Here is a 23,038-nt window from a genome sequence, read left to right as displayed (position 1 = left end):
CTGTTGGTATTAAAATACAATTCTGACCCACGAGGTGAAGGATGAGTCGTACCGCTACCTGTTCTACACATCTGCCTACCTGTGCGCTCCGTAACCGCCTTTCAAATTCTGGAATATTCCCCATAATTTGAAAAAGAGCGTATGAACCTACAAACATACCTCATTAGCGTTCAAAATGGCAATACAAAACCTGTAAAAGCAGAGTAAGAGCATCGCCCCCCTTTCCTATCGTCAGGCAAATCTGGGGCCTCAGCCAGGTTCTGAATGAGATGTACAGGAAAAGCTCAAGACCTACAGTAACTATTATCCCATCAGTGGTCCTGTTTTTGCTGATTTGGCAGAGTCTGACTTCCCGACGCTGTTAGGATGTCACTCCTTATCAGATAATTATAAAGCTCAGTTATTTATTGTTCCTAAAAGCACAAGAATGTTTCCATGAGAGTATAGGTTGCCAGTCTCGGTACCCTGACCAAATTCCAAGTTGGGCATTTTGCAATTTAAAATGCACCTCCTTCAGTAATTTAACTTGTTATGTAGTGTTAATTGCTGTTCATACATGTCAATAATGCTAATTAATCTGCCTTTACTATGCATAAGTGTATTGATACAAGCTTACATCGATAAATTGCACAGGGGTTTCTTGAGAGAGATTGTTTAGAATGTGATGCAAGAATCCAGTTATACTCTCTCCCCTTTCTGTTTAAAATAATTTTATTCTGTAATGATTTAGTTAAAATTGAATATTGCATGTAAAATAGTACAAATAAGAATTGGAACTTACAGAACTTTGAGGCTCTGTTCTGCAATACAGAATAGAGCTAAAGCCATTCTGGATAAGCTCATGAAGAATGTTACTGCAATTATTTTCTTCCAGCGCAGAGGTTTGAGATTCACTTCAAAACTAATCAGAAATCAACTATCTTAGAGTTATAGAATATATATATATATATATATAAAAAAATATATATAGGGACAATGAACCTTTCTTTTGAAAACACATGACAGAATGCAAGTTAGAGCTCATACAATTTTCACTTTGAGCCTGACATCTGAAAAACTGTTTGGGGGGTTTTGTTGTGGTTTTTTTTCCTCCAAAAACCTACATAGTAGGTAATACATGTACCAAATAAAGGTTTCACTCTGTTTTTACTATTTGAAGACTGTTAAATATTACAAGCACTGGCTCTCATCACTGAGAGATACCTCAGATTCAAGAGAAGCGGTAACTTTTACAGCCTCTGCAGCCGGTGTTGTACTACTACTGAGCCACTTCAATAGAGAGTTAAGGGATTCCTTGATTAAGACCCATTTTGAACTCAGAACCACAGTAATATGGTAACAGGGAAAAGCCCTCTTGCCCCACTAGGTTCTTTAGGGTTTGGTTTTGGAGGAACACCTGGACAGTCTGATAGCTTGTAATTCTGAACCTACTTTTAGCATATACAAACCCCAATGCTTTGGACAACAAAGCAAAATCAATAAGCTAAGTCCAAAACATTATCAGACATAATGTAACAGATTTCCTCTGAACTAAAGGCATTCAGGTTTGGCTCAGGTTCCCTGTAACTGTCAGCTCCTGTGAGAGGAGGGTAGCAGCTTTCCATCCTTCCAGCGTGTCTGGCTGCAACCTGCTCAGGGTTTGCAAAGGGCACCGTCCAAACACGGCGCACAACAAAGACGACAGGTTCCACTCATTACGGATCCACTACAGTTGTTCTGTTGCGACTTCCATTGCAAAGATGTATGATAAATAAACCACAGGTTTTGAAAACAGCGCTGGCAGCAGGCACAGCTTGCAGACCTTTCCCTAGTCTTGAAATGGCTGTGAAAAATTCTGCAAAAATGTGAAATCTGCTGCTTTTAAGTCCTGGATAATGCCTGTGAGAAGACTGCTGGCTATGCTAATGGGAAGGTTTTATAAGCATATACTAAAAAACCTTCCTGGTTACTATCAATACACAGCACTCAAGTGTAGACTTGTGTTGTGTCAAAATAGTCATTTATTTCAATATTTAGAGTAGACTTGTTGCCCTGGATTGGTATTTTTTTGTATTAAATTACAGTCCTCTACCAGCTCCAATAAACTGCAGTAACAAATGCAGAGGTATCCAGAGACACTGTTCACTCCTCTTCCAAGGGGTGAAACAACACATGCCAGAATCCACGGGGCTTGTGGGCAGTTTCTCCCTGTTGTTGCTGACCTAACTGGGTTTCTCAGCCCTGTGTGGACACCTCAGAAACTTCCTGCAATCTGGGATTAGCCTGACAGTCAGTCAGCAGAAGCAAGGTGAAATCCAACTAGAAATAAAGGTTTTAGTAGCTCACCAGAGAGAGAACGCCCCTTCAGGGAGCAGCGGATATGTACAAGGTGTACTTCTGTAAGTAAGAATTATTTCTGGGATACAAGCTTGAGCCAAAACTTACTAGACCCTGCTTGTGCATGGTGAATATACGCTGGACAGAATACACTTTAAGGTAGGCCAGACCTGGTGTAAGTGAAACATTTTAACGACTAGTTGGAAAACGTTTGTGTTCTGTCCTTAAACATCCATTGCTATAACATACTTACCAGGGTTGGGAGTGAAAATAAGGCTTCATCTTTCTTTGTTTACAAGATTCAATTAATACAGCTTACGAAATTCACCCTCCATCAATCAACTTATTTCCCCTGTCCTACACAAATTTATCTGTCAATGGAAAGATATTTCCACGGTACTGACCTTAGAGAAACAGAAAGAATTCTCTCCACTTCCATCCTTCGCTTTAAGACTTCCTTCACTTGGCCTTTCTCTGGACCCTGCTTTATCTTCTCACGCCCGATCAGGTATATGCACTTTGGAGTGAGGACAAGATCTCGCTTCACGCTCTGAAACACAAAATTGTTTGAAAATACACAGCTATGCAAAGATCAATGCACTAACGTCGTGGTGCTGTTCCAAAAGCAGAATGTACTGTGATCTGGGGCAATACTGTCAGTCTTTGGCTCAAGGGAAAAAAAATACTGATGTGATTAATCGCAAGACCCTAGAGTCAGACTGCACAGGACAGAGAAGTAGCTTTGTGCCCAGCAAGTCCCATGAAGTCCTCATCCTGAGACAACAGGTTTGCTAATGGCCATGTTCTGACCGCACGCGGTGACTGCTTCCCTATGGGTCTTTTAAGTCATTTTTCTCCAAGCTGGTATCCTAGATGGTAGGACACTGACGTGGCGGAGTTTCTGTTAAAGGATGGTAGAAATCTGTAACTCCCTAGCAGAACTAATCATCAGTGGATGTTGCTCTCAAACATACCTTAAACCGTCTATCGTATTTAGTTACGGTGTCTGCAAAATCAATCTTCTCCCGTTTGCCCACAAACTGGCGTAGCTCTGGATGGTCCTCCATGCCTATGTAATCTCCCACAAAATTCCTGTTAATGCTGTTCCGTCGTCTTTCTTTCTTGTTCAGCAATAGATCTGATGCTTAAATATCAAAAATAAACATTGATTAATAGCACTTACTAAATTTTCTCAACTCGTGATCTGAAAGAGCTAACTGTTTCAAGCAGAACTTTTTGGGAAGAAGTGATAACCAAATTATTTATAATATGGAAAAAATAGTGAAGCACTGCTACTAATCCTTTGCATAAGGATCCATCTGATTATTAAATCCATTTCCAATGAAATACACTGATGGCAAGCTCAACAGTTCTGATGAATCAGGAGCGCTTCTGGAACTAAGCAATTTCTCACTCATTCATTGCTGGAAATTAGATTAACTCTTCTAAGAAAACGCAGAATGTTGTTCCTTAACATCACCCAGGTCACACATGCAACTGAGCATTACGGTCCCTGGATGGATTTGCATCATCTACAGAACTGTATCTAGGTCCTAGATAACTGTGGGAAGCTACTTATTTTTCACTAGCCCAGAACATCTCTGATCTCTGTCCTACTCAGTCTGGCTTTGAGAGCAAAATACTAGGTTGTCCAAGAAATCCACGCATGCAGAGCAGCCAGCCTCAGCAGTGGTGGGGGTCCAACAATTTGGAGACATTCACAGACAATTATCTGCAATGCAACAGTTTGTTCTGTAGAGAGGGAGATTTCTCCTTCCTCTCTTGTGGCACTCTTTCTGTCTGTGGAACCATGTGTGAAACACCTGTCATCAGAAGTTATGACTTACCTTCTTCTCTCATCTGTACATATTTTTTCCTGGCCACATACTTCCTCCATGCCTTCTGGATGGCCCTGGCATACCCATCATACTTCCTCTCTCTCATCTCTTCTAACAAAAATAGCTGCAGTACAGAGAGACAGCAGGGTGGGTCATTTTATGTGAAAAGTTCCAAGAAAAAGCTGTATTTCACTTTTAACAGCTGCCCAGTGTATTTCACTATAGATCAAGGCTGGTGTCTCTACCAAAACTATGGTACCCGAGACCAGAACATTAAGGTAACCTTTTCTGGAAGAAATCTCTAATGCTTGAGTGGTTCTGGCTTTTACCAGCCTATCCATTAATCCATCCAAATATCCAATGATGAAGGAAGAGTAATACGGATCCTCCCTGAAATATTCTCCTGGTGCAACTCAAGGTTCTCCAGTGGGCATCCATCTAGCCTCCATCTTCACATTCTCCAAAAATCCCTCTTTCTCTTGTCAGAATGCTACCTTGTCTGTGGGGATCGGTGCAATGTGTAAAATCACATACTATTCACACGCAGATTTCTTCCCTGTCTGAATTTCATACTCTCATGCCCACTGGCTCCATTCTTTCCCAGCAGCAAAGTTTGTCAGCTGCAGGATTTACAACCATGGCCTTGTATTTCAGTATGACATAATAAGATTTTCACATCTAAAAAGTTGTCAGAATTCAAGAGAAAATGCCGATTTATCAAAACAGAAGTGGAAGGTGCATCTCCTTTTTTGACAATTTCCCAGGTCCCGCTAAAATATATGTAAATGTAATGCATTAGAACAACTTCATCATTACGTAGGATACAGCATATTTCACTTATAGCATTTTAGATACTTTAAGTTTAGTAAAATGTGTTCTTGTGTCATCAGAAGCACAAGCATTTGGCTAACAATTCAAGTACTAAATCAGTCCACTGACATGACTGTTGCATATTATTTCCCTTTACTGTGTACTTAATTTTCATAAGGACTTCTCTTCTAGCTTTTTTCAAGAGATAAAATTAGTAAAACCAGGTATATCGAGAAGCAAAGATCCTTTTTTTTAATTTGCTGCCCTACCTAAACCATGCAAATCTTGAAAAATACTATCGTTCACATTGATCTTAAAAAGGAAACTTGATCTAGTGCAAACCATTTCCGCAGAACCTCACTTGCTCTTGTACAGTTATTTATTCAGGTGTTTGATGGAAATGTAAATAATGAAGTCTCCTTTCTGCCACCCATAAAATTTATTTCTCCATTGGCAATTCTCCATCTACAGCAAACTTATTAAAAAGAAAAAAAATACCTCTTCACAAACACACGAGCACTAGATAGGGTTTCAGCACCCAGGCATGAGCACTCCTGATGCAAAAACTTGCTCAGCTTCAGCAGGGGCATGACCAAGCCCTTCAGCAATTCAGGTTACGGTAACAATACCGATGTAGTGTCTTGTGAACACTTGCCAGTTATTTCTCTAACAATAATGCTAATCGCAAAATCACAAGGCAAAACAGTCTATCACCTGCAGTAGAAGGTCACAATTGAGGAAGTTAAAACATGGTTTGTAAGCTACAAAATTAAAATACTGCATAAATTCTTTCCTAAAATATATATTATAAAGCCTCCCCTCACACTCCCAAGCAAGTCATGCATTTTTCATCTGATTAACCACAACAGGTGTGCTCTCTTTGGTGGCAGAAAGAAAAATTCTCGTTTCCCATCAAAAAATTATTTTTCTCGAAGGTAACATAATCCTAGCCAATACTTTAGTAATATAAATGTTAGATGACTGTCTCTGATACTAAAAGATATAAATCAAGCTTTAGAATATTCAGCTCACAGAAGAATTTTCAACTTAAAATGACAAAGACCCAGGCTATTTTTAGTACATGTTTAAAAATGGATTTCATGGCTTTTCATTTAAAGAAAACGTACACAGTAATTCAAAGCAAATCAAAATGCAACCCAAAAGGGCTTTACTATTTCCAGTCAACCTCATGTCGGGTTAACCTGCAGAACAATCCCTCGGTAAAACTCACAGACGTGCCATTAAATGCATATACATGCAACCAGGTGTTACAAAACTGTGTCAGACAGAGAACATGCACCCACTGGAAAGCAACTCCCTCTTGGAAACAACTAACAGCACATGATGTTGGGGTACAGAACATTCAACATTTTGGCCACTTCAGAGTGAAGCGGCATTAGATTCATCCATCTTAGGTTCAGCACTTGCCGCCTGGCTATTAAACAGATGACGGACACCAGCAGATGATTTCATTTCTTTCTTTGAGCAAAACAGGAATAAGACCCACCACATTTGTTAAGATATGGCTGCTGAAAAATCTGTGCTCTTACGAGGTGCAAACATACCGAGCCTGGGGCATTTCAGCAGCTGGGGAAGACAGTTCCTTATGTGATTTATTACATAAAAGTGAAAACAACAAATACTTTAAAATTTTGGATTTACTTATCTATAAAGTAGCATAACATCAAGAAAACAGCCATCACATGAATTATTTTGGTTTCTTTGCTTGTTTGTCTCCCAAACTGAGACTGTATTTGCTTTAAGACTAACTGCAATGAATGGCATGGATGCCAAACCATTTCACAGTGAGAACAAGAAAATCAGGTTTGCTACAGTGTAAGACAACGAACACGAAACTGGAAGATGTTGCTTGAATTACCAATTCTGGTTCCTTGTCATTACAAGCAACTAGGTTGTCTGTATTAATTCAAATAGATGCTCGACCAGAATGTGTACCCACCACCATGCTGTAATATACTTGAGGTCGTCAGTAAAGGACTAAGTCACAACTGTAACGCCACAAGAAGAGGTATCAGACATCTGCTGATGTCCAAGGCTACTGCACTGAATTTGCAAGACAAACTCCCCAATAATCTTGAGAAATAAATGATGGCCTGTGCTACAGAGGAAGGCAAATAAAGCTCACACTTCATTAAACTGGCTAGCTAAGGTGCTGCTTGCAATAATTAAGTAGGATTAATCCTATACTAGAATTTCCTGCTCTGTCAATGTGCACCTAAGTATTCTAATAACCTTAAATACTGTATGATTTATTATAGAAATTCTAATTTATTACAGAAATTCTAATAACATCTTAAATACTGTATGATTTATTATAGAAACATGTCTCAGATGGCAGGAATGTAAAGTCTCATTATTCCTAAACAGAGAATTCCTCACCCTATTTATGGCAGAAACCACACAATTTCTATTATGACTTGGAGAAGAGTTTTATTTTTCTCTTTAACAGGTATCTTCCCATGTGACTGGGCACAGCAGTGTCATTGCCTGAATTACTGCTGCTCTACAGAGAAAAAGAACAGTTTCTGCAAAGGAAAACGGCAGCAATAGAAGTGTTCTATTTTGATACGTAACTTCAGGTAGAGCACCAAGAAACCACCTAATGCTCAACTGCTACCAAACTAAGCCCAGTTGCTTCTGATAAATAGGGGATACATGACAATGAGTAGAGCATGGTTTTTTCATTGACAACTTTAGAAAATTCTTTTCCAACAGATTTTGTGCAGTTTAGCAGCCACAGGGTAAAACCAGCCTTCTGATGCCTCCCTCATGTTCTCTTTGAGTGGGATTTCAGTCATTTGGGAGCATTGATTTACTCAATCATGCATAAGATAGCCTTACTATAACTGGGGGCTATTCTATCTTTATCAGGAGTTCTTGTACCGAGGAGACCCATTTTCTTGGGCCAACGGTCATAGATACGTCTTCATGCCATGAGGTGCCTTCACATGACAGATTCTCTGATGGAACGTCACCATGTGCAATGTGACACCAAAGCATTTTCATATCCTATCTCCTCTTCGTGATGTGTTTGATGGTCCCTGTATTAGTGTCAAAATCACACAGGGTCCTTCTGTACTGTGCCGGTTGTAAGTGCCCAGAACCCCGGTACAGCCTCGAGGCACCTGTGACAGACCTGCCCAGCCTGACTTACACTCTTACGCCTCTCCCACCTGAGCAGGCACGCTCAGCTTCTGAGCCTTTTATCGCAGCACAACAGTTTCATACATAAAGACTCATGTTCTGCCACACTTACAGACTCAGGAGCTTTGATGAAGACTTTGGATTTCCCAAGCTGGTACTGGTCAGGATCCATGTTGACTGACTGAAGCAGGTGGAGCACGCCTTGTTTCTCTTCTCCTTTCCAGGAAGGCCAGGTTGCTTTCGTCAGAATGGCGTACCTTAACCACCAAGGAGAAGAGATTAAAACCTGACAGCAACCAGCAGTGGCAGCATTACCCCAAGGTGAGAGCTGGCAATTTCAGCAGGACTTAAAAAAAGCCTGGAGTGTGGAAGATGCACAGTATTAAGACGTTACTTGTTTAGCAAGACCAAACAACTGCAATGAGGACAACAGTGTCCAGGAGTCTCCCATTTCCAGGTGCTCGGTTACTATTTGCTAACTGCAGTAGTTAGTTACAGACAGTTGTGCGTGATCTCCTTAAGTCCAGGACAAGGTTAGTTACTAGCAATGACTTATGGTCCAGACTTAAGTACCTACACCCTCGGTACTCTAGGTTCGTTCCCAAGCACGTGGCCCATTTCCCACTCCAGCCTTCATCTGTCTTACTCTTACAAAGGCCTCTTCTGTTTCTAAGCAAGTGGCCAGCTCATGCTCCTAACCCACCAGTCCAACAGCTGGTCTGCATTTAGCAAGGAGCTATTCCTGGCGTTATCCCAGAAAGCCTTTGGCTTGGCCCCTGGTGCAAGAGGGAAGACATAGTGATGCTGGTGCTACCCAGAAGGAACACTGGGAACCGACTAGGGAAGTGCTATAGTAACACGTCTTTGATAGGGAGAGGTGAGCAGTCTTCTGCCTCATGATATTCCCTTTAAGTGTTGAAAATTAGGTTGATGCCAGGTTGCAGCCCCACTTAAACCGTCCGCTTTTTCAGGCTTAATTTGGGCTTTTGGAACTGCCAGGCTGAATTACAAAGCTGCCTTGTTTCGCTGTTCACTGCCCACCGAGGAGCACCGATGGGCTCTAGCTGCCTCGGCATGTCCACGGATAAGTAACTTCTCTAGCAGCAGCTACTTAGAGTCCTTTGACAATGAGACTGGAGAACAGCTAAATGTGTTGTGACAAATTTGTCCCCCAAATCTATTACCGTGACAATTTTTATTAATGCCTTAAGTGTAACTGAGTTATATAAACTAAATCATGCTTATTAGTAAAACATTCAACTAATGAAAAAAGTGATAAACTATGGAGTTCAGTTTGCTGTAATTCCCAAGTTCTTGTTTCTTGAGAAGATCTAGGCAGCTCCTAATAAGATGTTCTCAAAAACACACAAGGAATTGTTAGAAAATTCCTTAAGGGAATGTTTATTCTTGTCCCATCTAAAATGTTATCCAGCCAGGAAGCAGAAACAGTGTCATGCAACTTAAATTACAAGTACCACGCAAACAGAAATAGCAAACAGTTAAAAAGGAATGTATCACAAAACCCAAACACCTCTAAATAGCAAGTATGTGAAAAGAGAAAGCTAACTTATGAATAATTCAGTAGGATTCAAAAGGGTCTACTGATGTTTTCATGTTCAAATTATTCCTAGTTAACAAATGCTCAGGAACATGATGGTGTAACAAAGTAGGTCTTATGTCATCTTAAATACAGAAGTATATTATATGTATATATATACACATATATAATCTATGTTTACAGACAATGTGTACACTTAAATATTTACGTAATTTATCAGTATTATGGGATAAATACATGCAACCTAGTAAGAAGCTCTAAGTTAAAGTGACTCCCAGCTTATTTAATCAACATCCTCTTTTGCAGGTTTATCACGTACCACCAACAGTATAGTTGTATAGGTGGGTCTAAGAGTCTAAATGTAAAGAAGCTGATGTTAATAAAGGCATGTGAAACCGCTACCTTCCACAGCACAGAATCTGACACTGCATTTCAGCATGCTACAAATTCTTTCCTACATCTTCTGAGTTATAAAGGAGGACATGGGGAAAAACCATGCCTTAAGACCTTTTAATACAAGCAAAGCTCTCGGGTACAAAAGAAGAATAGATTTGAAATTCTCCTTTTTCATAAATTCTAACTTCATACGCTTCATTAGTGTGACAAGTCTACAAGGCAGAAGAAACAGGTTATTCTATAACATGCACCAACTAAGTATTTCACAATTTTATAACGTGGCAATTCCATCATTGTGCTGTTTAGAATCAGCCCTTTCCTCTAATGTACTTGTGCATGCTTCCCCTTAAACTGGTTATATCACTATCCAAATATCTAGATTTTTCAAGCTTGTGTGATTTGATCTTACAGAGGATTTCAGCACAAGTAATAAATGTGCTCTTAAAATGCTTCTGAAATTTTCAAATCATGACTCCCCCCCCCAAAAAAAAAAAAAAAAAAAAAATTCACAGTAAGCAGTTATGTCCTATGTCTAAATACGGGAGCATGGAGTTCAGCTTTCACATCGGTTATGCTTTGAAACACACAGGCCTTTTCAGTGACTGTGGCTTTTTGCATGCAAATGTAAATGTTGTACATAAAAGTCTATTCAGCCCAGAAATCTCCACTTCTATGGAGCTGCCAAGGAACGCCCAAGGAAAACAAGTGTGCGAGCATGCATTTCCTCTCCATCCCATGCCTCAGCCCCTGCTACTCACACTGACTCAGGGTGTCAGAACAGAGCTTGTTCTGGATGCTAGCGAACTGTGAACGGAAAGGTTGCAGGAAGAGTTTTACTTATAACAAAAATGTTCAATTTAACAAGACTGATTCGAAACAAACGGATGAATTCTATAAAGAATGGTTTTGACTGCCTGTGAATCTCCACATATAACGTGAAGTACAGAAATCTATTCACCTGCCAGAAGGACTGTGTAGCTTGCCTTTGTGCAGATTTCTAGACCTGCACAGGCCTTACAATCGGTGTGCAAGAACCATGGAGGCTAGATGTAACACACTGTTACTCTCAGCGATGGTTTTGTGAAGTAATCCAACCTGAAGCATATTCACGTTTACATGTCTGGGCTTGAAGATCATGAAGAAAAAGGGATTTAAAATTATTCTGTAATGAAAATCTAGTCCCTACTTTTCTGATATTTTAGGTCTCTCTGTTACTAGATGATTAGAACATTCTCTGTGTTATCGTGAAGTATTACCATTGGCTTTGTTCCGTGCCATCTGATTAATTATACTCCTTCCTTTGCAACAGCTGATTGGGTTTTGTGTTTTATATTCTCAAAGGCAACAGACTTCCAACAAAGGCTGATTTGTAATCTAATGCCCCAGTTTGGGAATTCTTTAGCTGTATGTCTCAATTTTCTGAGAAACAGAAGCTGAATGTTGTACAAATCTTGAAATTGCTCTTATTTAAGAGGATTTCATTAGCTAGTGGAGGTAGTTAATCATCTTAACAGCTGGTCCTAAGACCCTGAAAAAAGGATTGGTCTTACAGAGCTCTGGCTTTCAGTCAGTGAGCAGCTGCAGTGGTTTGAGTTGTAACCATTCCCAGCTGTCTGAACACCAGCGGAAGGATATAACAAGCTATTTAAGCTAAGGCTACTGGTCACACTGCAATGGTTGAATGGCAGGCATGTATTTCTTTACTTATCTTCTGTCATTGGGAAAGAAGAGTTGGGAGAACTGGAGCAGTAACTTTTTAAAGGCTAGCACCTAGGCACTCAAGATTCCAGGCTCTGCAGCCTGTAACTCTTCGCATAACTCTTTTTAACTTTGAGGAACCCTCTCACAGCACTACAAAAAGAACTGAGATCTTAGGCAGGTTTAAAGAAAAATGAAAAGACTTTCAAAGACACAAAAGGCAGCCTTTAAGACACTTCCAAATTTCTGTGTAATCTAGATCATGAGCAAGGTAAATGAGGAAAAAGGAAAGGGTAAGTGGGAAATTGGAAGCTTTCAAAACTTGCAACTTCTTGTTTTCCTCATCATCATATCAACAATTATATTGTAATACTTCTGAGTATTACCTACCTCTGCAAAAACTTCTTGAAAACCCGCCTGTAGGCATAGCCAGCTCTTCTTACTCGAATATTTTCTTTCAGACCTAAGTATTCCACTTGATGTTTTACCCTGTGGACAAAAACAATGCAAGATTTACAATCCATTTTATTTGCATATTTGTGGAATGAGGTATTCTGAAAAGTCCGTATCACATTTAAAGAGTGTTGACTTCTCAAATTCATGCACAGGTACACGAATTTGTTCTTGTACATTACCATGCACGCTGCACGGTAGGAAAAATTATCAAGGAAGGTAGACGACATTACTGAAACGTGCAGCAAGTTTACCTTAACATTTTTTCCTAGTTTCATGTCTCCTAACTAATTTATGTACAAATTTCTTAACTAATATTATTGCCCATAAAAGGCCAAGGAACTATCACCTACACAATTACACAGCTGGTATCCAAGGGAGTAGGAAATAGTTTCATGTTCTTTCATTGTCGGTTTCACGCGTTTTACCTCGCTCGAACATCGGCAGTAGCACACAGTAGTGCTGCTTTGGTTGTTCTGGAGAAAGGACCCCATCTGATGGCTGGGAAAAGCCCCACGTGCCAACCTTTCATTACACAAAGGGTCAGAAAGCAGAAAGCCAGGTCGGTACATTTACGAAAAGCTAGCATTCCTCCCCGTTCCAGCACGCTGCAAAGGAAGGGCTTGAGGACAGGCACACGCCTGGCTGGAGCATGCCTGCTAAGCTCCTCATGGTGTGCTTTGGTTACAAACTAAAACTGAGCTGGTACCAGTCCCACAAAGTGTTAATGGCAGTGGAGGGACTCTGCTGCCCATGGGAACTGAAACAACATCATCCCAACACCACTGCAGTTCCCTCACCAAAATGCCTTTATTTACGGTTCTCAACAGGGAGCAAGTATGTCCCCCCCGGAATCTCAAAGAAGAAAAACAGCAAAAGAAAAAAAAAGCTTCCTTTTGGTGCCTTGTCCTCCTTCTGGAGCTGCGGTTCCTTATTTAACGTTCCTTCTTACATATCCTGTTAGTCTCCTATTTAACGCTTGGCAATTTGATTTGAAGAATTTCAGTTAGCTTCCTTAATGCACGACTCCTGCAATTTTCCTTTGCATTCCCTTAATTTCCTCATCTGAGTCATGTGGCCGGAAGAGGCAATTTCAGTTTTTAACTCTGCAATGTGGTGTCAAGGGGCTTCTGTTGCTGTTCTTTTATAGGGCAAATTATAGAAGCTTTAGCTTTCAGTCAAATATAAAAGTTGTTGAGATTTCAGTCCTGCAAGTTTAACAAACAGTATATAAAAGAGTGTTTCTTTACATATAATCAAAAAAGTGCACCTGTAAGGAGCCATTTTGTTTTGTTTGGCTTACTATTTCTCTGATTTCACAGAAGAATTTTGAAAAACTGTTAATTCAATGTTATTTTTCTAGCTATTTTGAAATGTTAAATTTCAATACGAAGTGTACTGCCCATTGATTTTGGGTTTTTGCTTGAGACATTCTTTTCACATGACTCATAGTATAAAGGGAAAAAACTTTTGAAATCCCATGCTACAAATGACAAAAGCCCTTCAGTTATTTCTTTTTTTTAAAGAACACTTATGAGAAGTATTTTGCTAAATGATGAGGAATACTGCTCTTTTAGCTTATAATAAAGAATACTGCACATCTTCATCTTGCTGTGTTCAAGGGAAAAAGTATAGTTTGTACCCACTCCAAAAATTCTGGTACAGTAGAAAGCTGGTGGACAAAAATACATTTTCCTGTTTATAGCTTTTCCTCCTGTTCACATCTGGAATAATGCACTGCAGCAACAGTATTACTCCCATTTTCTTACTGTCGTGCCAGTATTAGTGTCCAGCAACAGAAAATTTGAGACATTTTTCTGTTTTTTCCTTTTCTTTCTGAGAAAAGGCACACTGAAAATCTCCCTCCAGGCATCAACCTCAAGCAGGTCAGGGTCTGGGAATTCAGCTAATGCAGCAATTTTGAATACAAGGCCAAGTGGCTGTGCCAGGACCTAAACAAAAACACATTTCAAGAACACCCTAATTTTTGGAATAACTAAGGTATTATACAAGGTTTAAATATTACATAAGGTCTATGTTTTAATGCTAAATACTCTGGAATTATTCAACAGCAGTACAAAGCTGGAGTGACATGGCTTCTGCGAGCATGAAGAAAGACAGGCTTTGCGAAGATTTTTTTTCCTTTTTCAGGAACATTTTCACCATCTAGTAACACTAGATACGTAAGCAAATTAGGTACACTATGGCAGCATGTGTATGATACAGCATTATGTGATCACAGAAGAAAACAAAAAAAACCCTTAAACCAACATCCAGCAGAATATCACATGAAATCACTTATGTTGTGTATTTTCCTCAACACAGAACTTCCTCACAGTAAAATTATGAAACAACGTAATTAATCTTAAGTTTCAGTTGTCATATGCACATAAATTTCTTTTCCCCAGACGTGTCACTAACTGCTACAGCGTTATGTATCCCATGTGAGATCCCGATATAATATACGGGAAATCACAGGATGAAATGGGAGAGAATGTTAGGAATTTTAAACAGGGATGAAGGGTTACCATTGTAAGAACTCCCTCCACTTGTGCCCGAGTTCGATAGTACACAATGCTTTGTAATTCATGTGGCAAATGCAGCAGCTACTGATAACAAGCATCACCTTCACTATGGGAACACAAGAAGAAATCGTGCCCATTTTTGCTCCAAAAGGGGTTTCCTGGAAGCTGGCCTTTTCTCAGGACTGGGTTTTTGTTTGCATGTTTCACTGGTTTCCTAGCAACACCTTCCACAATAATAGGCCTCTTTCCCAATATGTAAATGATCGATTTTTAAAGCCCCTCAACTTACAGTTGCAAGTTTTAGACATACTTTTTCTAGGACTGCTGACTTTCCTCCTTTGGTCCCCAGTGCCAGAGGAAAATCAAGCGTGGCGCAGTAGGGTTTTCAGGGGTGAAAAAGCTAGAGAAAGGGGGTCTGGGTCTGCCTTTACTGAAGGACACTTTCAAGGGCAGCCCCAACTGTGGTTGCAGTAAGTTCTCTACACCCGCACGTGAGTGCACCCACTGGCATGCCAAATGGCAGGAAGGGAGTCCTGCCCGGGTGCTGGTGCCATCAAGAATGCTTTTTATCATACTTGGCAAGTTGTTTCACTAGGACAAAAAACTAAAAAAAAAAAGTTGCTTTATCAGCACTTTTACCAATACCAAAAGTATTTGGTTTATAATAATAAATGTTACCTATTATTAAGACCTCACATAGTATACACACCATACTGATCACCTACCTCCATGCAAAAATTAAAAAAAAAAAAAAAGAGATTATCTTTTTTCAGATACTAGGAAGATGCTATAAAGCATTGCATGGTTAAAGATGCCTTAAACCACAGGTGATAAACCAAACTGATGACTCAGACATCTTTTTAATGTCCATCTAACCACCTGATATGATATTTTAATGACTTCTCTTTAAAGAGCCGGCTAATGAAAGTTAAAAGTCAAGAAGTAAAAAAGGAACCTTCTATATTCTTGGCTAGAGAGACTTTTGGTAAGTTTGATGCATAAAAGCAGATACAGACATCCTGCTGGCTTTTTAGCTACCCAACAGAAGCTGTTATCAGAAGCACCAGTCAGAACTGATGTATAATGTATTTGGTGTGCAAATTCTATGTGGAAAACTGAGTAATATACCAATTGTGTTGTTACGCAGATGTTGATTATTCTTAACTGATGGGAGAAAAGCTAAGATCTGCACATACGAACTGCTGATTTAGACCAAGTGACCGCAGCTTATCTTCAAAGTTCAAGAGAGGCCATACCACATTTCGTTCCTGAAGGTTTTAGAGTATCTGGTTCTGTTTGTCTGTTGGTTGTATGATTACAAATTACAAATTTGTGCGGCTTTTTTTGCCTATTAGCACCGTTTCTCATCCCATGCTCTGCTTATCCATACCTGCTCTCCTCCCAGTCTCGAGACTTCTTTGTTTCATTTGGTTTGATGCAGCGGATGTAATGGGGCGTACACTTCATCAGGGTGCCAACAAGGTCATTTGCTTGTTTCTGTAAAATTGAGAGAAAACAACAGGATCAGAACTGAACAGGGAAACCGGTGAGAGAACTCTAAAAATTACCAACCATCTGCTGCTGATTCAGTTGACTGGATCCAGTTGACTTTGATCTTTCTCCAGAACAACCAAAGTGTCTTGGGATAATATGCACCTCATGGAAAATTTATAAGTAAACAGAAGGCACCACTACCTCCAGCTACTTAATGTATTTAAACTATTATATAAGAATACGGAGTGACAAAGGAATGCATCAGGTGAACTTGACTACCAGGGTGAAATGTGGGGAAAGAGCTTGGTAAAATATCAATCTGCAAAGTCTGCAAGTGTGTCATCTAAGCGTATATTTTACAACCAGTCTTGGAAAAGATGCTCGCCTTCTAACACTTGCTGCCTTGTTCAGCTCGCATTATGGTCAGTAGAAAGACTTCTGCTGACTTCAGTGGGTGTTGGATCAGGCCCCGCTGCATTTCTGCACTACAAAGAGACCAGTTATCTGTAGTTAATTGTAGGACATCAAGTGGTTGAGTGAAGGGACTCATTCATTATGCACACGCAAGTACTATTACCGCTACCATCAATTGCTCATTTGGAAAATTCACTGCAGCAGAATGAAGCTGAACAAAACATTTAATGAGCAGCGATGCTGGGCAAGACGTGATTCTAACAGCTGAATGCATCACTTTGCAATCAAGAGCCTCCTGATATCTATCTTTAAAAATGTCTGGACAGTAAAAACCAGCAAAGACTACTTTTCTTTTTTAGGTATCCAAACACACACACATATATGCACATACTAACACAGCAAAACTAGACATACTTTGATTTTACTGCCCGCAGTGGTAGGACGGCCCTTCTTGTCCACTTGAAGATTCTCAGGAAACAGAGCCTTTATAAAAGGCCTAGGAAAGAGTTAATAAAATAGTGTTGGCATAGAGAGACAGTTCAATGCAGGAGTGTCAAGGAACATGCTGTAAAAGTTGATAGTTGAACAGAATATAAATAGCTATTTCTATTAATCTGGAGTTATATCAAATCTATTTTAAGACTAGTATTTTCCATGAGCTTCATTTCTCACAGAGCTCCCTTGCTATTTTAGTGAGCCTCGGAAGACGTGATACCAGATTTCTATAGACTCGAAGAAATGCAATTCTTAAAAAGTAAGCATCAATTAATTAAAATACATAACAAACAGAAAAAAGTTACTTTGTACATTAAACAAGTGCCTGCTTTGAGAGAATGCTGACTCACTGATGGCCTTGTCCGAGGCCAAACAAACGGTGGCCATTATACCGTTTGATCCTGACACTGCAGTACCTTACTTATTCAGATTTGCAGAAAATTAAGGTCAATACAATGGAAGTGACACTGTTCCACTGCAGTGATGTTTTATTTCCACTTTTACACAAGTAAGTTCACAAGCTGCAAAGCAGAGAAGCCAGGCCCTCTGCATCCATCTGAACTAACACGTTATTCCTAGCTTTAAGCAAGTTTTGCTTACGTACAAATCACTGCTCTGCATGAGTTCAATCAAGTCCATGAAAAGAACATCCCGATTTCTCTCGCAGAATCCATCCATATCATAAGATACCTGGGCCAAGGTGGAAATTGATTGTTTGTGGTAAGTTGAGAACCCAATTATTAAAGAAAATTTAAATTCTGTCCCCATCAGTAGCTGTTCTGAACTTTTTGCTTAGTCTGGTATAACTTCAAGATACTATGACAATCACTAAATCCTTGCATATATTAGTTAACTCTTTCAAAACAAACATAAAGGAATTTCATCCATATACTTAAATTCAGTGAAAAAGACTGTTATGGAGCTAGTGAATGGAATATGACACAAGTAAATTTAATACTGAAGTTCATTGAAGAAAATTTTTTGCATAGTGAGAGTATATACTGTTAATAACTACAACTGCAGGAAATGAAAAATGCCTGAGAAAAATACCCAAAGAAGATAGAACTGTATGTTATATTCCCAGTTTTATTGGCACATCATCACCTAAGCATCATCTTTATATCTGAATTCTTTACATTTACTGCTACTGTAACCAACAATTAAGATTATAATTAATAAAACACTAGAGGCATTTATTTATTTATTACATTTACTCTTAAGTTCTGGTTAGCATGTTTGATCGCCACAAGGCCTTGACTCCGCTCTCCCAAGTAAGGGTACATATGTTGGGGCATGTTTGTTCCAAGCTCCCTACGCTGTGGGAGGAGGACACTGTCTCCTGAGATAATCTGGCTATTTAAAAACCAGAATAGCCACCTACAGGGCTCCCCCCGCCTACTGTTCTTTTTCTTTATAAATACACTATGCAGAATTCAGCGACGACTTCCATTACCTTCCCAGCATAATGATGAATGATAAATCCCTGGTTCCAGCTGTTGAAATGTTCATGAGTCCCAATCTGCATCTGGAGTTTCTGAAGCAGTGTTTGGTCAGCTCCTTCTCCCACCGCATGCATTGTGGCACACACATCATCTAAAATGCTCATAATCCCGGGGGGATTCTAATGCATTGGAGAAGAATAACAAAAAGAGCAAAAGTGAGGGGGAAAAAATGATGCCAGTTTTTCCCCCTCAACAGAAAATTATCTTTGCTACAAAAACACTAGAGCAAAGTCACTGCAGGAAGAATTCCCCCTAGTCAGCAGAGTTCACAGTAGAGATTAATTTGTACACAAGCATGCAAATAATTTAAGGAGAGATGGCACTTTGTAATGGTAATGACAGTGGGAAATGATGGGGAAAACACTGCTGTTTTAAAAAACCAAAAACTAAAACCCCGAAGTGCCCAACCTTTCAGTTCTTGATTCCTTCACAAGGCAATCTTCTTTCCCGTTCCACCAAAAGGTAAGCCTTGTCTGAGGTAAGTATTTAAAACTCACATGCTGTATTTTGTCAAACTCAGAGCTAAATATTTAAGATTGTGACAGAAATCCTGTCCTCTTCCTCGTTATCCTGATACAGATGGGAGATGGGCAAAATCTGACGCGCATTCAAGCACAAGTCACTATAGTACCTGAACTACTGTTAAAATTATCTGGCCTACTTGAGGACAAAGAATTAGCTGAAAAACAACCTATTTGTGTCCTAAAGGACAACTCAACATTTGTTGTCACCCCACATCAGAGCATACTTTAAACGGCAGAATGTTCTGTGGAGCAAAGACACAACGTTTCTTTTCTCTGCAACACTTTCTAATACTTCCTCTTCACTTGTTTCTGCTTAATTTGGTGACAGTACCTCAAAGAAAGCTGGTATTGTAGCTTCCCCAAACTGGAAAACATCTCCCAGGGACACAGAGAGCCTTATCTGATGTACAGTAGAATATGTCATGAAGTTCATGATAAATTTAGGTGGATAAAATTTTAATTTCCATCATACTACTCTTTAGTCACGCATCAATCATGCTATCTTATGGTTCTCTTTTTGGTCGATATCATGGATAACATGTATCTTAGATGACATATATCTTAGAGCTCTTCTAAGACATCTTATGTAAGATTTATATATAGGTTTAGTATGACTCAGTAACTGAACAACAGTATTTGCATTTTCCTGTGAATGTTCTTGACAGCAAAGCAGTTGACCAAATATTTTAGATAAAAACCTTCTTGTTTTTCCCATCTGTTTGTTCTAAATACTTACCACTTTGTTCTCTATAAGGTCACAGACTATTTTGTTGTTAAAGTAATCTATTGGTGTCCATCTAATTCCTTCTTGCACGTATTCCTCCTGTTAAGTAAAAAGAAAGGTGCAAATATTCCTTTGCACTGTGAACGTAGCACTAGATTTACGAATGGGTACATACACACAAGCTCTGCACTGCTCGTGTTTGGGAAGTGTATGGGGGGAGGTGGGAGAAATGACCCCAATCATCAGTAAATCCAGCTCTCCACACCTGAGAGATTAATCTGGATCCCTCTTTGCTCTCCCCACATTCTTTTGGCATTCAGAGCCCTTGAGTAGTTAGTGAGAAGAGCAGGAATATTTCATCAGTACATTTATTGTCAAAGCACTTTGCAATGTAACGAACTGACATTTACAGTCTCTCAGCAGCGCGCCTCAGCTTCTGTACCCTCATGTATTTTAAAAATTGTGACAGGCATAACAAGGCTCAGAACCCCAAAACCACACATTTAGAAATGGACTTGAAACAGAGACGCAGCTCCACTTTCCATTTCTGCATGCAATTACTGGAACCATAAAGGTATCTAGGGACTGACTGGGGGGAAAAAAAAACATACTAAAATTTGATTACATTGACCACTCAGTCGCATACGTAGGAGTTCAGCTAGACACTTAGCAGGTCATTTGTGTGCAATGATCAGTTACTTTTATACAAAGGCAATGGTGTATGTGCATTCTTGAAAATGTTGTCATAAAGTTGGTGCCAGGGCTAAGCTCATCCCGCACACAATGCTGCTGGCTCAGCTGCACGCTGTCTGCCCTCCCCTGCAGAAGCTCACATTCATCTAAAGTGAGATTCTGCAGTAAGACTGTGAGCAGAGCGCTGCAAATACCTTCAGAAGTATTCCTGCATTTGTCTCAGTAATCTATTTCATTCATCTATATATGTTTTTTTAAAAAGGGGGGCAGGGGGGTGGAGGAAATGAAGGAAAGTATTCCCATTTCACTGTGTGTCATGTCCAAAGAAAGCAGAGGGATGGAACCAAGCTGCAGTTTTCCATTTCTGCCAGTGAGTCAGAACATGCAGGATGTCTGGGCAGAATCATATGACTGCATTAGCACACCGTATCGTGGACTCACTCTGTACCGCCCTATTACAGAATAAATGCAGCTGATGCGGTCTACATTTTTAGGGTTAGCCAACAACAAAGGTGGGTTATTTTCTTTGTCTTCCCTAACAAGGAAAATTTTATTGTTAGCAGATGATGAAACCTCAAGTTCTTCCACCCATTGAAAAAGCAATAGCTCACTTACAAACTCATAATAAATGTCTGGTTACCTGTTCTGCCTTCAGAGTCAGTTCAATAAAAATCTGCTGTAGTTTTTCATTAACAAAGTTGATGCAGAACTGTTCAAAACCATTTTTCTATAGAAAAGGAAACAATTTAAAAATTAGTCTTGTGCTTTATATACAGTAATTCTTTGTTCTTATGCTGGCAATAGCCTTCAAAGAAACGCTGTCAATGATGGATGGGTTGCTGACTTTACAGTCATTCTGTGTAATCTCGGATCTTTCTTTTAAGGTCAATGACCTAGTTTCTTTGAAGTTTCTTCAATACTTTGTGTTTATTTAGCGAGACATTACCAGTGAGAACTCAGTGTCCAGGAGGCTGGGTTGGTTTTTTTTTGCTTTTATTCTGGCCACAGGATTATTTTTTTTTTTACCCTGTTTTAAATTTTTTCCCCTCTAAACAACAAGAAACTCTCCCAGGTTAGATCAGCTCAATCCCAAGTATTGCATTGCCTTACCTGGAATATTTCAAAGCCATAAATGTCAAGGACACCAATGTTATATTCTTCATGGTCCTTCTCCATAGCCTTATTAATAGACTAATAAAACAGAAACAAAACATAAAACAAAGTATAGTCTATAATATTTAAAAGATACATTTATATCCTTAAATGTTTACATAGAAATAATGGGTTTCTTCAAAGAAAACGTATTTGAATGGAACACAAATATATGTAATAGGGTATTTTACTTTCACTTTCATAAAGTGTTATTAACAGCTAGGAAATGAACAGTACACTATCCTGCTTTCCAGGTCAGTAAGCCTTTGGATCTACCATTTGTAAAAGTCTTTCCCCTTTGGTGTAACTGCCTCAGCGAAAGAAAAAGAGCCAAGCAAAAAAGCCCCCAGCCTTCAGCCATACTTGATGCATTTTGCAGATGTTACCGTGAATCTTTTCACCTGTTTCTGTATAACTCCGCTTTGCAGTGTCAGTGCTGGCACAGGCACTGATGAGGAGACTTCCAAGACACTAGCAGCGCCACCGCAGAGGAGACTTCTGTGTCACCTACCCAGCACCCCTGGCCAGAGGTAAGGTTTCTACCCCCCAGCCCAGCCTAGGGTCTCATTTACTTCAGCACGGAGAATGGAGTTTGACCATTTGCTCAAATGCCACAACATCGGCATGCTGAAGTGGTTCTTTGCAGGAGGGGGAGCCGGGGGTAAGAAAGCGGGGGACCATAACCCACTAATTCTGCTCATCTGAAAAAGTACAACTGCGTAAGAGAAAGTAAGATTCAGAGATGTATGGATGCTGCCAGGAAGGAGATGTCAAAGCATCATATGGGATAGTTGTTGCAGGAGACTGAGCAAATACAGGGCTGAAAGCACAGCTCATTTGCTTCAAATGAAGTGTAGCATTTGTCGTATAATCAGTGCCTCGTATTTAATATCTGTGGTCATGCTCCCACCGCACTGCTCAATGCTGCTGCTAAGGTTTAGGCAAAGAAACTTTGTCTGGGTGAAAGAAACGATGGACAAGAAAAGCACCGCAAAGAACATTCCTAGCGTACTTGTACTTGTTTTGATACTTCAGTAAAATCCAGTAAATCAAACTTACGTCCACCAAGTAATCAAAAACACGGGAATGAAGGGCCTTGGCGAGTGCATCCCTGGTGTAGCAGGCTTGTTCCACGTTTAGCGTTACATTAATGGACTCAGATTTGCCTCCCCACTTGCTGTCCATCTGTCTGCTGGTCAGTTTTTCCTTTAAGCGGTCCTGATTAATTCCCAGGAGAAAAGCAGGGAAAGCCAAAACTGCAAGAAAGATCAGGGTGATGGG

General features: G+C 39.8%; 1 protein-coding gene across 6 annotated transcripts in view; it reads right to left on the bottom strand.

Annotated features, from left to right (window-relative positions):
• MYO1E (myosin IE) overlaps positions 1–23,038 on the bottom strand; it is a 90,224-nt gene that overhangs the window by 15,380 nt on the left and 51,806 nt on the right. For all 6 annotated transcript variants that reach the window (XM_080396580.1, XM_080396584.1, XM_080396583.1 and 3 more), the window contains 13 exons: positions 22,817–23,013; positions 21,716–21,796; positions 21,246–21,332; positions 19,925–20,011; positions 18,616–18,783; positions 17,767–17,852; positions 17,082–17,163; positions 16,150–16,256; positions 12,172–12,270; positions 8,242–8,386; positions 4,164–4,278; positions 3,291–3,460; positions 2,721–2,866 (listed from right to left, as the gene is read on the bottom strand). In XM_080396580.1, coding sequence (XP_080252706.1) covers positions 2,721–2,866; positions 3,291–3,460; positions 4,164–4,278; positions 8,242–8,386; positions 12,172–12,270; positions 16,150–16,256; positions 17,082–17,163; positions 17,767–17,852; positions 18,616–18,783; positions 19,925–20,011; positions 21,246–21,332; positions 21,716–21,796; positions 22,817–23,013 — 1,570 coding nt within the window. The remainder of the gene's footprint in view (positions 1–2,720; positions 2,867–3,290; positions 3,461–4,163; positions 4,279–8,241; positions 8,387–12,171; positions 12,271–16,149; positions 16,257–17,081; positions 17,164–17,766; positions 17,853–18,615; positions 18,784–19,924; positions 20,012–21,245; positions 21,333–21,715; positions 21,797–22,816; positions 23,014–23,038) is intronic.

Source organism: Falco punctatus, assembly GCF_963210335.1.
Source record: "Falco punctatus genome assembly, chromosome: 7".
Lineage (NCBI taxonomy): Eukaryota > Metazoa > Chordata > Aves > Falconiformes > Falconidae > Falco > Falco punctatus.
The sequence above is the reverse complement of the archived record's forward strand: the minus strand, read 5'-3'. Positions and strand labels throughout refer to the sequence as shown.